The sequence below is a fragment of the Schistocerca nitens genome, chromosome 1, assembly GCF_023898315.1.
Source record: "Schistocerca nitens isolate TAMUIC-IGC-003100 chromosome 1, iqSchNite1.1, whole genome shotgun sequence".
In the NCBI taxonomy this organism is placed as follows: domain Eukaryota; kingdom Metazoa; phylum Arthropoda; class Insecta; order Orthoptera; family Acrididae; genus Schistocerca; species Schistocerca nitens.
This window is the reverse complement of record NC_064614.1, coordinates 122,483,318-122,498,114: the sequence shown is the minus strand read 5'-3', so window position 1 is coordinate 122,498,114 and position 14,797 is coordinate 122,483,318. Positions and strand designations below refer to the sequence as shown.

Below are 14,797 nucleotides of genomic sequence, written 5' to 3'. Positions count from 1 at the left end.
ACTTTAGGTGCAGATGTAGATCATGAGGGATAAGGGAGGTGACATATGCTATTAAGTTAGTGTTCCTCATTCAGTTGTTGTTGTTGTTGTTGTTGTTGTTGTTGTTGTTGTTGAGGTCTTCAGTCCTGAGACTGGTTTGATGCAGCTCTCCATGGTACTCTATCCTGTGCAAGCTCCTTCATCTCCCAGTACCTACTGCAACCTACATCCTTCTGAATCTGCTTAGCGTATTCATCTCTTGGTCTCCCTCTACGATTCTTACCTGCCACGCTGTCCTCCAATGCTAAATTTGTGATCCCTTCTTCTAGTCAAGTTGTGCCACAAACTTCTCCCCAATCCTATTCAATAACTCCTCATTAGTTACGTGATCTACCCACCTAATCTTCAGTTACTCATTGTTATTTCACCCTTAAAAGCAATCTTATCTGCTCATATAGTAAATAAAACAGAATTGTTTTTTTTGTTTTTGTTGTTGTGATGTTCTTGTTCTTCTTCTAGAGAGATAAGTTTTGGTGTAATTTTTTCTGGATATAATGATTTTGCTGCCAGATTTGCCAAGTTATTCCACTATTTCTATTATATTTTCTTGTGAGTCATGCCAGTATGATCATTCATACCATTTGTCCATGAGTAACCTCTGTGCCTACAGTTAGTTTGGCCGTATATGGATCTCACATACTGGGGCAACATTCATGTGTAGCCCATCTCAAGTAAGCTCTTTTATAGACAAGATGTTCTACTGATAAATGAAAGCTTGTGCTGCGAATGTAGTAACTGAATGTTACTACTAATTCAGCCCAAACATCCGTTCCCTGCTATAGTTCCATATAGATGGTCAGTTGCATGATTGATAAAACACTTGTATGACAGGGCAGCTCTGTAACAGAAATGTGGCAGCATAATAAGAAATAATAAATGACATTTGATTTCCTAACATAAACCTAATACAATGAAATATAAAGAAGTTTGCAGTCTCTTGGCAGTCTACTTATTGTCACTATAGCTGTTTGTAAGTGAGCAGACACTGTGTTATTGTTTCTTGTTCTTTATAAATAGGGAGTGCTAAGTTGGAAGGTGATCTTCAGTGTAGTGTACTGGACACACTGACCTGAAATGTGTAATTCCTGGTGCAGAACTGTGCAAGTTGTTGAACATGCTTCACAAGACAATGAAAGTGACTTCAACAGCTTCTTCACTATGCAGGCCATTTGCTTTCTCCCTTCCAGCACAAGTTTCTCTGAACTATGTAGACAGGATTTGCCTCACTATCATACCCTCCACTCTTGCAATCCCCTGGCCTAAACCTCTGCTAACATGTTCCCACTGCCTCACCTTACCTTTCTCTTCTCTCTTCTGTCCTCACTATCCCTACTCCTTCCAGAATGTGCACTGCCTTCTCCTGCTACTCTTCCCTCCACCCCCATATGGGCAGTCTCTCTCCCTCCCTCTCTCTTTTCCTCCCCCCTTTCTCCCTCCCCCTCCCCCTCTCCTGCTCCCTCTTTCCTATCTCCACTTTTCAACCATCTCCCTTCTCTTCCCCTCATTCTACCTCTTCATCTTCACCATTATCTCCCTCTCCCCTCCCTCAGCTTCTCCCCCATCTCCCACTTCCTGCATCTCTTTTTGCTGTACCGTCTGTACTATTTTTGTCGTATTGTGTGACTGTGGAGTGATCGGTCCAAAGTTCTATGTCTTTCTCGCTACCCCCTCCTTGCATCCTACCCTGCCCTCTCCCCATCTCCATTAATAATCAGGTATCAGTAATTAGTCTTGCCATGGACATGGGTGTGGGGTGTGTGTGGGTGTTTGTGTGTACTTATGCTAGAAAAAGAGCTAGTGCTCGAAAGCTAGTGCGAATTCTGTTTTTCGTTACGTGTTTCTGCACTCCATGTGTGCTCAGCTGTAGGTGAATGATTGTCTTTCCCTTATTTTATCTATAACTACAACAGGCATCATTTCTATGTCTTAGTTTATGAATTTGTCCATTTTTGTATATTTTTCTATCTTTTTTAATGATGTATTCACATTAAGTACTGGATTTTCAGCCAAACCCTGGTGTATCCAAAGGACCTCAGCAGTTGCGTGATGCAGGTCTCATTGGCGCTCTGCAGTCTGTGAGTAAGTACCTTATATGCCGGAGGGCTCTAACAACCAAACATTCATCTTGTATGTGACCCCCTGCAGGTCCAGGGGTTAGAAAAGGCCAGAGGTATTCCTGCCTGTCGTAAGAGGTGACTAAAAGGAGTCTCACATGTTTCAACCATTATGTGATGGTCCCCTGAAGGGTTTGACCTCCATTTTTCAAAATTTTCCTGAAGAGTGAGCCAATTGGGGAAAGACGCCTTACATGGTGCATTGTGTCCATCGTGCATTGAGATCTTTAGCCCACTACCTCATCGTCGCATTTCAGTCCCGCTCATTCTCCATCTCTTGGCCAAGGACACCTTCCTGGGTGTGTTTTCCACCATGCACTATGCAGTGTCACTTTCTATGTCGACAATGACTGTGGACTTATTTGCACCTGATATCCAGCATGGTAGCCAGTCCGTTGTGGTGGGACTGCCTTGTACACTGTTGGTTGTAGACCCCTGACTACACAGGGATCGCTCTGCTGATGCCTGCGCCATTAACTCCCCACATATGCCAAGGGGTAAATGCCCCTGGGGCATTGGGACTCCTGGCAATGGCCATCCTGCCAGGTGGCCTTTGCTGCGGCTGGGTGGCGCCCATGGGGAGGTCACCTGGTCGGAGTGGGTGGCATCAGGGCGGATGACACACGATGAAGCATAGTCCATCATCACTTGCTGGTGGTGAAACACCAGCAGTCTGTAAGCATTCACGAGCTCAATTCAACGCACAGAAGTATGACCCCAAATCGTTCCCCTCCCTGGCCACACCATGGGAGGAACGTCAGGCTAAGGGTGGCAACAGATCTTATTAGCACCGATACCTTGTATGTTCAAGAGCTAATGGGGAATCTTTAATGACAATAAAGCCTCAGTTTTGTGTTGAGCATTTAGAGGACGAGTTTGGGGAGGTGGAGGGGTTGTCGAAAATGAGATCTGGGTCAGTCTCGATCAAAACAGCATCCTCTGCCCAGTCACGGATATTACTTGCTTGTGACCAGCTGGGGGGGGGGGGGGGGGGGGGGGGGGGATGTTTCTGTAACCATCACGCCCCATAAGAGCTTAAATATGGTCCAGGGTATCATATTTCACAGGGACCTTCTTTTGCAGTCTGACGATGAGCTGTGCGGCAATTTAGAGCGGCGAGATGTACATTTCGTCCAGCCACCGAGCGAGGTGGCGCAGTGGTTAGCACACTGGACTCGCATTCGGGAGGACGACGGTTCAATCCCGTCTCCGGCCATCCTGATTTAGGTTTTCCGTGATTTCCCTGAAATCGTTTCAGGCAAATGCCGGGATGGTTCCTTTGAAAGGGCACGGCCGATTTCCTTCCCAATCCTTCCCTAACCCGAGCTTGCGCTCCGTCTCTAATGACCTCGTTGTCGACGGGACGTTAAACACTAACCACCACCACCACCACCACCACCACCATTTCGTCCAGTGTGTCCACCGGGGTTCGAGGGATAATCAGGTTGCCACCGGTGCCTTCATCTTGGCCTTTGAGGGTGATACATTGCCTGAGAAGGTCAAGGAGATGGTCTACCGCTGTGATGTAAAGCCCTAGATCTCTCCCACAATGTGGTGCTTTAAATGCTGGAAGTTCAGCCATATGTCTTCCCACTGTACTTCCAGCATCACATGTCGAGATTGCGGATGCCCATCACATCCCAATACTCCATGTGCCCCGCCTCTCATCTGCGTTAGCTGTGAAGAGCACCGTTCACCTTGCTCACAGACTGCAGGATTCTCCAGAAAGAAAGGAAAATCATGGAGTACAAGACCCTGGACCGACTGACCTATCCTGAGGCTAAAAGAAAGTTTGAATGCCACCACTACAACAGTTCTGGCACCATCAGCTCCACCAACCCCAGTCACCTCTCTCAGTGCCGGAAAACTAAACCTGCCCCATTGATGGTGGGGGGCATTTCCCTCCGTGTTGTTCCTCCTGCACCTCCTACTTCGGGAACACCTCCCCCCCCCCCCCCCCCCCCCCAACCATCAGGGACATCCTCCCTAATTCTAAGCTGGAGAAGTGTAAGTCTTCTTCGGCTTCTCTCGCTAGGAGGGGGTCCCTTGGGTCACTCCCTTCCGCGGTTTCTACTAGTGGGAAAGATGACACCCACCATTGGCTGAAGAGCCCAAAAGCAGCTGGTTGTAGGGCTTTACGCTCATCCTCAGTCCCGGAGACAGAGCCACTGAAGTCCTCCCAGCCAGGGAAACCCAAGGAGCAGCAAGAGAAATCCAAAAAGAAGACCCGTAAGATCAAGGAAATTGCGATGGCACCCACACCACCACTACCTACAAGCTCTGCATCTGAGGAGGGGGTAGAGATTCTGGCGTCCGCTGAGGACCTAGATCTCACCAGACCCTCAGACACAATGGATATAGACTGCTCAGGCAATAAGTCAGTGGCAGCAGGTGACTCTGTGGCATAAACTGCCTCATTGAATGTTCAATGGCTTCCCAGTCTCACGATGACGTCATCCTCCAGTGGAATTGCGGAGGTTTTTTCCACCGCCTGGCTGAGCTACAGCAACTGTTAAGCTTTACACCTGCTATCTGCATTGCCCTCCAGGAAACCTGGTTCCTGGCAATGCGGACCCCCGCCCTCCGCGGCTATAAGAGATATTACAGGAACCGTAGCGACAATAATCGAGTGTCAGGTGGAGTTTGCGTTTGTGTCCTAAACTTGGTCTGTAGTGAATGTGTGTCCCTTCAAACCCCTCTCGAAGCTGTGGCTGTCAGAATAAGGATGACACAGGAAATAACTGTCTGCAATGTATATCTTCCTCCAGATGGTGCAGTACCCCTGAATGTATTAGCTGCACTGATTGATCAACTCCCTAAACCTTTCCTACTTTTGGGAGATTTTAATGCCCATAACCCCTTGTGGGGTGGCACTGTGCTTACTGGCCGAGGCAGAGATGTTGAAACTTTACTGTCTCAGTTCAACCTCAGCCTCTTAAATACTGGGGCCGCTACACATTTCAGTGTGACTCATGGTAGTTACTCGGCCATTGATTTATCAGTTTGCAGCCCAGGACTTCTCCCATCTATCCACTGGAGAGTACATGACGACCTGTGTGGTAGTGACCACTTCCCCATCTTCCTGTAACTGCCCCGACATCAGGCCCACAGACACCTGCCTAGATGGGCTTTAAACAAGGCAGACTGGGAAACTTTCACCTCTGCTGTCACCGTTTACTCTCCCCCACACGGTAACATTGATATGATGGTTGAGCAGGTGACTACAACAATTGTTTCTGTGGCAGAAAACGCAATCCTTTGCTCTTTAGGGTGCCCCTGGCGTAAGGCAGTTTCTTGGTGGTCGCTAGAAGTCGCTGAAGCAATTAAGGAGCGTTGGCGAGCTCTACAGAAGCATAAGCGGTGCCCTTCCCTGGAGCACCTCGTAGCCTTTAAACGGCCCTGTACCTGCGTTCGCCAGCTTGTCAAATGACGGAAGCAGGATTGTTGGGAGAGATATGTCTCGACCATTGGGTGCCATACATCACCTTCCAAAGTCTGGACAAAGATCAAACGTGTTTTCGGGTACCAGACCCCACCAAGTGTCCTGGTGTTAACATAAATGGCGTGTTATCTACTGATGCAAATGCGATTGCCGAGGACTTTGCTGAGCACTTTGCTTGAGCCTCTGCATCGGATAATTAACCCCCAGCCTTTCGCACTCTCAGACGGCGGCTGGAAGGAAAAGTCCTCTCATTCACTACATGCCACAGTGAATCCTGTAACGGGCGCTACAGAATGAGAGCTCCTCAGTGCCCTTGCACATCACCCTGACACGGCTCCTGAGCCTGATCAGATCCAGAACCAAATGATTAAAAATCTCTAATCTGACTACAAGCGACATATCCTCCTCATCTTCAACCGGACCTGGTGTGATGGTGTCTTTCCATCGCAATGGCGGGAGAGCACCATCATTCTGGTGCTCAAACCCGGTAAAAACCCACTTGATGTGGATAGCTATCAATCAGCCCATCAGCCTCGCCAATGTTTTTTGTAAGCTGCTGGAACATACGGTGTGTCAGCAGTTGGCTTGGGTCGGGTCCTGGAGTCACGTGGCCTATTGGCTTTATGTCAGGGCAGCTTGCGTCAGTGTCGCTCCACCACTAATAATCTTGTGTCCCTCGAGTTTGCCATCTGAACAGCCTTTTTCAGATGCCAACACCTGGTTGCGGTCTTTTTTGATTTACAAAAAGCATATGACACGAACTGGTGGCACCATATCCTTGCCACATTTTATGAATGGGGTCTCCAGGGCCGATTCCCAATTTTTATCCTAAAATTCCTGTCGGTCCATACTTTCCATGTCCAAGTTGGTGCCTCTCATAGTTCTATCCATATCCAGGAGAGTGGAGTCCCACAGGGCTCTGTATTGAGTGTCTCTCTATTTTTAGTGGCCATTAGCAGTCTAGCAACACCTGTCAGACTGTCCGCCTCACCTTCTCTGTATGCAGATGACTTCTGCATTTCGTACTGCTGCTCCAGTACTGGTGTTGCTGAGCATCACCTACAGGGAGTCATCCACAAGGCACAGTCATGGGCTCTAGCCCATGGCTTCCAGTTTTCTGCCATGAAGATGTGTGTCATGCATTTCTGTCGGTATTTTACTGTTTATCTGGAACCAGCACTGTACCTTAATGATGATCCACTCACTGTAGTGGAGACATGCCCTTCGCTGCCTGAGCAACACCAACTGGGGTGCAGATCGCTCCACGCTGCTGCAGCTCTACAAAGCCCTTGTTCAATCCCGCCTTGACTATGGGAGTGTGATTTATGGTTTGGCGGCGTCCTCAACAGTGCATTTACTTGACTCATTGCACCATTGCAGAGTTCGACTAGTGACAGGAGCTTTTAGGATGAGTCCGGTGACAAGCGTACTGGTGGAGGCTGGAGTCGCCACATTGGAGGTAAGACGTGCACAACTGTTCGCCAGTTATGTTGCACACATTCATAGCTCTCCTGAACATCCTAATTACCGTCTTCTTTTCCCAACCATGGCAGTTCACCTCCCACATAGACAGCCCAGGTCAGGGCTAACGATTACAGTTCACGCTTCTGTCTGAACAGGAGTCCTTCCCTTCACCACCTCTCCTCGAGGTCCATTCACGTACACCTCTGTGGTGTAGCTGTAGGTCGAATCTTTGCCTGGACCTTTTGTGTGGCCCTAAGGACTCTGTTAACCCTGTGGCTCTCCACTGTCACTTCCTCTCGATTCTTGAAGAGTTCCGGGGCTCTGAAGTGGTTTACACTGACAGCTTGATGGCTGGTGGTAATGTTGGCTTTGCCTTTACCCGATGGCTGCAGTGTATTCACTGCAGAGCTGGTGGCCATATCTCGTGCACTTGAGTATACCGATTAATGCCCCGAGGAATCATTTCTTCTGTGTACTGAGTCCTTGAGCAGCCTACAAGCTATCATCGACCAGTGCTACCCTCGCTATCCTTTGGTGGTGTCCATCCAAGAGTCCATCTGTGCTCTGGACCTGTCCTGTCATTCAGTAGCGTTTGTGTGGACCCCAGAACACGTGGGCATCCCAGGCAACGAACTTGCCGACAGGCTGGCCAAACAGGCTATGCGTAAACTGCTTCTGGAGATGGGCATCTCTGAACCTGACCTGCGTTCTGACTTACCCTGCAGGATTTTTCAGCTTTGGGAGATGGAATGGCATAACAGTACGCACAACAAACTGTGTGTCATTAAGGAGACAACGAATGTGTGGAAGTCTTCCAAGTGGGCCTCTTGCAGGGACTCAGTTGTTCTCTGCCGGCTCTGCATTTGCCAGACTTGGGTGACCCACGGTTACTTCTTGCGCGGTGAAGACCCACCTCAGTATTGGTGTGGCACCTGGTTGACAGTGGCCCATATTCTGATGCACTGTCCCACTTTAACTGCCCTGCGACGAAATCTTCGGTTACCGGACTCGTTGCCACTAATTTTATCAGACAACACCTCATCGGTTGATTTAGTTTTATGTTTTATTCATGAGGGTGGGTTTTATCATTTGATCTAAGTTTTAGCGCATGTCCTTTGTCCCTCTTTGTCCTCCACCTTAGTGCTTTTAGGGTGGAGGTTTTAATGTGTTGCAAAGTGGCTGGATTATCCTCTTTATTCTCGTGGTCGGCCAGCCACTGCAATCTGCTTTCTTGTTTTACTCTCTTTTGTTTCTAGCATCTCTCTGTTGTTTTCTTGTCCTCTTTTGTTCCTTTTAGTGTTCGTTGCCTTTCCTTCGTTCTTGTGGTTTTTCCTTTCTTTCCGTTTTGTGTTATATGTCTCATCTGTTTTATTCTCACACTTGTGGCATTGTTTTATTATGAACAACGGACCAATGACCTTGTAGTTTGGTCCCTTCCTCCCTCTTTTAAACCACCCACTCATCTTGTATATGATCAGTCCTCCCAATTGCCTTTCATTTTTCATTTTCCTGTTTCTTTTAACTGTTATCTTGCCTCCACCTCACCAAATTGTGCTTTTTAAATGGCCTGTGAGTATTCTTTTCTATCATCCTCAGCGTAGGTGGAACACAGTTTATAGGTGCTGTTGTGGAGTCTGTTCTCAGACTGGTGGTCCCTGTGGTCAATGACAGCAGAGTTCACGAAATGAATGGCTAACCAGGATCAACATACAGAGCATAGCAAAAGTTGTAGTAAGTGTGCAAATGGTCCAGGGAGTGACCTGAATGGAAAATGTAAATGCAGGCAAACTCAATCACTCTACTATCAGTTTCATGCATCAATGTCTTCAGAGAATAGAGTATTGCTGGACAAGTGTGGGCCTGTGGTATTTTCAGACTCTGACATGTCAGTGGATAGACCCACATGAGGTTGTTCGCAGATGATGCTGTAATTTACCGTCTAGTAAGGTCATCCGAAGACCAGTATCAGTTGCAAAGTGATTTAGAAAAGATTGCTGTATGGTGTGGCAGGTGGCAGTTGACGCTAAATAACGAAAAGTGTGAGGTGATCCACATGAGTTCCAAAAGAAATCCATTGGAATTCGATTACTCGATAAATAGTACAATTCTCAAGGCTGTCAATTCAATTAAGTATCTGGGTGTTAAAATTACGAACAACTTCAGATGGAAAGACCACATAGAAAATATTGTGGGGAAGGCGGGCCAAAGGTTGCGTTTCATTGGCAGGACACTTAGAAGATGCAACAAATCTGCTAAAGAGACAGCTTACACTACACTCGTTCGTCCTCTGTTAGAATATTGCTGCGTGGTGTGGGATCCTTACCAGGTGGGATTGACAGAGGACATAGAAAGGGTGCAAAAAAGGGCAGCTCATTTTGTATTATTACGTAATAAGGGAGAGAGTGTGGCAGATATGATATGCGAGTTGGGATGGAAGTCATTAAAGCAAAGACGTTTTTCGTCGCGGCGAGATCTACACTCCTGGAAATTGAAATAAGAACACCGTGAATTCATTGTCCCAGGAAGGGGAAACTTTATTGACACATTCCTGGGGTCAGATACATCACATGATCACACTGACAGAACCACAGGCACATAGACACAGGCAACAGAGCATGCACAATGTCGGCACTAGTACAGTGTATATCCACCTTTCGCAGCAATGCAGGCTGCTATTCTCGCATTGAGACGATCGTAGAGATGCTGGATGTAGTCCTGTGGAACGGCTTGCCATGCCATTTCCACCTGGCGCCTCAGTTGGACCAGCGTTCGTGCTGGACGTGCAGACCGCGTGAGACGACGCTTCATCCAGTCCCAAACATGCTCAATGGGGTACAGATCCGGAGATCTTGCTGGCCAGGGTAGTTGACTTACACCTTCTAGAGCACGTTGGGTGGCACGGGATACATGCGGACGTGCATTGTCCTGTTGGAACAGCAAGTTCCCTTGCCGGTCTAGGAATGGTAGAATGATGGGTTCGATGACGGTTTGGATGTACCGTGCACTATTCAGTGTCCCCTCGATGATCACCAGTGGTGTACGGCCAGTGTAGGAGATCGCTCCCCACACCATGATGCCGGGTGTTGGCCCTGTGTGCCTCGGTCGTATGCAGTCCTGATTGTGGCGCTCACCTGCACGGCGCCAAACACGCATACGACCATCATTGGCACCAAGGCAGAAGCGACTCTCATCGCTGAAGACGACACGTCTCCATTCGTCCCTCCATTCATGCCTGTCGCGACACCACTGGAGGCGGGCTGCATGATGTTGGGGCATGAGCGGAAGACGGCCTAACGGTGTGCGGGACCGTAGCCCAGCTTCATGGAGACGGTTGCGAATGGTCCTCGCCGATACCCCAGGAGCAACAGTGTCCCTAATTTGCTGGGAAGTTGCGGTGCGGTCCCCTACGGCACTGCGTAGGATCCTACGGTCTTGGCGTGCATCCGTGCGTCGCTGCGGTCCGGTCCCAGGTCGACGGGCACGTGCACCTTCCGCTGACCACTGGCGACAACATTGATGTACTGTGGAGACCTCACGCCCCACGTGTTGAGCAATTCGGCGGTACGTCCACCCGGCCTCCCGCATGCCCACTATACGCCCTCGCTCAAAGTCCGTCAACTGCACATACGGTTCACGTCCACGCTGTCGCGGCATGCTACCAGTGTTAAAGACTGCGATGGAGCTCCGTATGCCACGGCAAACTGGCTGACACTGACGGCGGCGGTGCACAAATGCTGCGCAGCTAGCGCCATTCGACGGCCAACACCGCGGGTCCTGGTGTGTCCGCTGTGCCGTGCGTGTAATCATTGCTTGTACAGCCCTCTCGCAGTGTCCGGAGCACGTATGGTGGGTCTGACACACCGGTGTCAATGTGTTCTTTTTTCCATTTCCAGGAGTGTATTTACGAAATTTCAGTCACCAACTTTCTCTTCCGAATGCGAAAATATTTTTTTTGAGCCCAACCTACATAGGTAGGAATGATCATCAAAATAAAATCAGAGAAATCAGAGCTCGAACAGAAAGGTTTAGGTGTTTGTTTTCCCCGCGCGCTGTTCAGGAGTGGAATGGTAGAGAGATAGTATGATTGTGGTTCGATGAACTCTCTGCTAAGCACTTAAATATGAATTGCAGAGTAATCATGTAGATGTAGATACCCCTACTGCAGTAGTGGTACCTTCCACAGGAGCACACTGTGGCTGTGATATAAACCCAGATTATCCCTGACCTTGCCTCTATATGAATACTTGGGCTGGACCAGGAATCCAAATCACTGTCAGGTATTAAACCCCTCCCCCATTTAATTGCCATGTAGGGCCAGAGATGGCCTAGATTCTGCCGACTTCACTTAGGAAGGGGAGAGAGAGGTGTCGGAATCCCTGCCCAGGGCTTCTGTGGTATTTCCTCATCACAGGTGTCAGCACTGCCTGTGGAAGAACTGGCTAATCAACAGTTTCTGGGGCACTGCTTGGTACTGGCTACAAAGAATTGAGTGTCAGCTATGGTTCAGATTGGGGTGACAGTTCAGCCTCCGAGGGCACCTCAGTCCGAGAATGCTCAACCTTTATCAAATGTTTGATGAGGGGGTTGTCTCTGAAGCTGGTGGGAACCAGAAATGGCTTTGGAACTACAGGCGGTTCCACCTCGATCGGTGTCAATTACTTGTCATTGTCAACCAACGTAGGCACATAAAATGTTGGCAGAGGTTGGAGATGTGGCAGGCAGATTCTTGGGAAGGCTTGTCACTGTCGTGGTTGCATGAGGCATGGTCCATTGTCTGCCAAGGGGGACTGGGAGGCTACATATAATTACAGCCCAAACGTATTATGATGCCGGACTATGTGCTCTTTGATGGCTGCAACTTAAAACATTTGCTAGCTGCAAAGCCGTGGGTTATTGCCAAAAGTGTGGGTCCATACACAGGATCTCAAGTAATAATAAGGCTGTGTGTGTGTCCTTAGTGGGGTTGCTGAGTTGGGTGCAGCTCCTGAAAGAGGGTGTGCAGTCTGTGCCTGTGTAAAATTTTGGCCAGACTATGTCTATGTGTGGGATGCGTCGCTATTCTGCAAGGAAGCTGGTGACTGCTAACCTGGTGTTGGCTGTCATCATAATCTTGCACATTTTGCACTTTGGAGGTGATGACTGCCTGCTCGGCTTCCAAATTGGATGCTGAGGGAGTCAGGTCAGATGTGCAGTCTGTTGAATGCCTTCCAGTTTTTCATTTTCCTGTTTCTTTTAACTATTATATTTCCTTCCTCTCACTGAGTTGTACATTTAGGTGGGCTGTGTGTATTCTTTCTTATCCTACTCGGCGTAGGTAGAGCACAGTTAGTGATCACTGGCACAGGTGGTGACACAGAAACTGGGAACAAACAGACGGTCCCCGAGTTTGTACGCTGCTAAACAGATGGTCAACCTAAGGCAGTTTTTAAGTTGCAAGCGAGCTATATGGCACATTTTCAGTACCATTCCATTTATAAAATGGAGATGCTTTGAGTTAAGAGCCATTGTCAGAAACCATTGTGTGCCCCCTATGTTGCAAATATGGAGAAGGCATGGATGATAGTTGCAGTGGTGGTGAAAGCCATTTATGAACCATGTTGCTTCTCATAATGGCCTGGCAAAATCAGTATGCACTCTAAGCTGGGAGTGGTCAGGGAATGCCATGAGTTGGAATGCTGTGTAGGGGCTGATTCATTGCGCAAAGGCCTGGCAGTTCTGAAACATATGTTCTGTGGTGGTGTCAACACCTGGCCAGTGCACATATTGGTGCTCTGTTGCCTTCAGTTTGCACATTCCCCTATCTGCCGTGTAGATGAGCTGTAGTATGTGGAGGTGGAGCAAGAGTGGAATTACCACCCACCATTCATATTTATCTGTGGCTAACAATAAGACACCATCAGTTGTCTTAAGCCTGTGTCATAATGAGAAACATGGCAGGTGTTACAGCAAACTCTCCGGAAAGAGCATCCGTGTTTCCATGCTGTGTGGTCTAGTTACAGTTATTAATCAACAATGCACACCATTTCAGCCTCTGCACCATCTTATCACAAATTTTTGAGTAGGGACCGAGTAGTAAAATGAGGGGCTTGTAATCAGTGATGAAGAGAAACCTAGCACCATGAAGACATGTGTGAAACTTTATGACATTGTATATGAAAGCCAATATCCCTTTCATGATTTGTAAATAATTTTGCTGTGCCACGAATACAATGGACTGTTTTGTGCCACCATCATATTTATTGGAAAGGATTGCACCAGTGCCACAATCTGAACATCAGTGGCAAGTGTTTGCTGGGACTGAATGCTGCTAAATATGAGGGCAATGTAAAGCACTTTTTAAATTGCAAGTGAGTTTTCTGGCATGCCTCTATTGTCAATAGCACTTGTCAGAGGTTTCAGAGGAGTTGGAAGTGCTAAAAAGGTGTGGGGCCATGATATTATTTCTCATATTTCCCAACTTCTTTTTCTCATTTGTCATTAGTTTTTGGGAGTGGTCCATATTTCCTATAGCAGCTCCATACTTTTCCTTTTCACATGAGTGTCAGTCTTGTCAGTAGTGTCTTTTATTTAATTAATGCTCTAATACGTTTTTATAAATTACTTTTCTTTTTCACTATCACACACAGTAACTCTTTTCCTCCATTCTCCTAATTAGTTGCTGAAACAGAATTTTTTTGTCCCAAAAACAAGGGAACAACCTGTATTCAGTGCTAGTTTCTCTTCAATTGATGGCAATTTCCTCTGCTGAACAGTCTGATCATATCGATGAGTGTCTTTCTTTAATGTTGAACATTTCATTTGTTTTGCATGGCTTTTGTATTCATGTGTAAATATATTTAAGAGAAGGTTTCCTTTAATATTTTCACAGATTTGAATGTTCAGGATGTTGGTGACGTAGTTTATGAGCCCATACCTAATTTGCCACCTCTGGAGAACTACCACAACATTGCACATGTAGCTGCTTGCCAAAAGGAGGTAAGAATTCATTCTAAAAAATATTATTGTCTTGCTCTTGCATATTTTCCTCTGCCATGTACTTCACACTGCATTTTACTGCTTATACTATTGCTAAGGGGCACACTTTGTCAGTTTCATGGTCCCATATATTTCCTTGTCAGCCTGAAAAGTTCTAATGAAACATTTTATTTCTGTTGAGTTTCTGCAAAAATTTCATTTTGAAGGATAGCTTGATGTTTCAACAGGTATATGTATTTAGGCAGCCAACGGCCTTGCCTCAGTGGTAATTCTGGTTCCCGATAGATCAGCAAAGTCAAGTGATGTCGGGCTTAGCTAGCACTTGGATGGGTCACCATCCAGGTCTGCTGAGTGCTATTGGCAAGCAGGGTGCATCAGCCCTGCTCGATTGAGAAGCAGCGACACTGGTTACAAAAACTGACAGTGGCCAGGAGAGCAGTGTGCTGACCACTTGCCCCTCCGTATCTGCATCTGGTAACACCTAAGGGCTGAGGACAACAAAGTGGCCGGTTGGTACCATTGGGCCTTCATGGCATGTTCAGGCAGTGTTGTTCATTTGTTTGTATGTATTTCGGCAGTCTACATCGAGAATACATTTACCAGCAAACATACCAAGTTTTAATCTTTGTGGACTTGGAGAAGGCCTATAAGAAAATATGTGGACAAGTATGAAGACTAGTGGTGAGTCAACTACTTACATCAAAGCAACTAAACAATCCCGTATAGACTGTGTGAGGGCTGTCAGACTACAAAATTCAGCATC

The 14,797-nt window shown here is 47.4% G+C and overlaps 1 protein-coding gene across 2 annotated transcripts in view; it reads left to right on the top strand.

Annotated features, from left to right (window-relative positions):
- Positions 1 to 14,797, top strand: part of LOC126242557 (arginase, hepatic) — a 71,483-nt gene that overhangs the window by 15,498 nt on the left and 41,188 nt on the right. For both annotated transcript variants that reach the window (XM_049948096.1, XM_049948097.1), the window contains exons 2-3: positions 2,046 to 2,118; positions 13,928 to 14,034. In XM_049948096.1, coding sequence (XP_049804053.1) covers positions 2,046 to 2,118; positions 13,928 to 14,034 — 180 coding nt within the window. The remainder of the gene's footprint in view (positions 1 to 2,045; positions 2,119 to 13,927; positions 14,035 to 14,797) is intronic.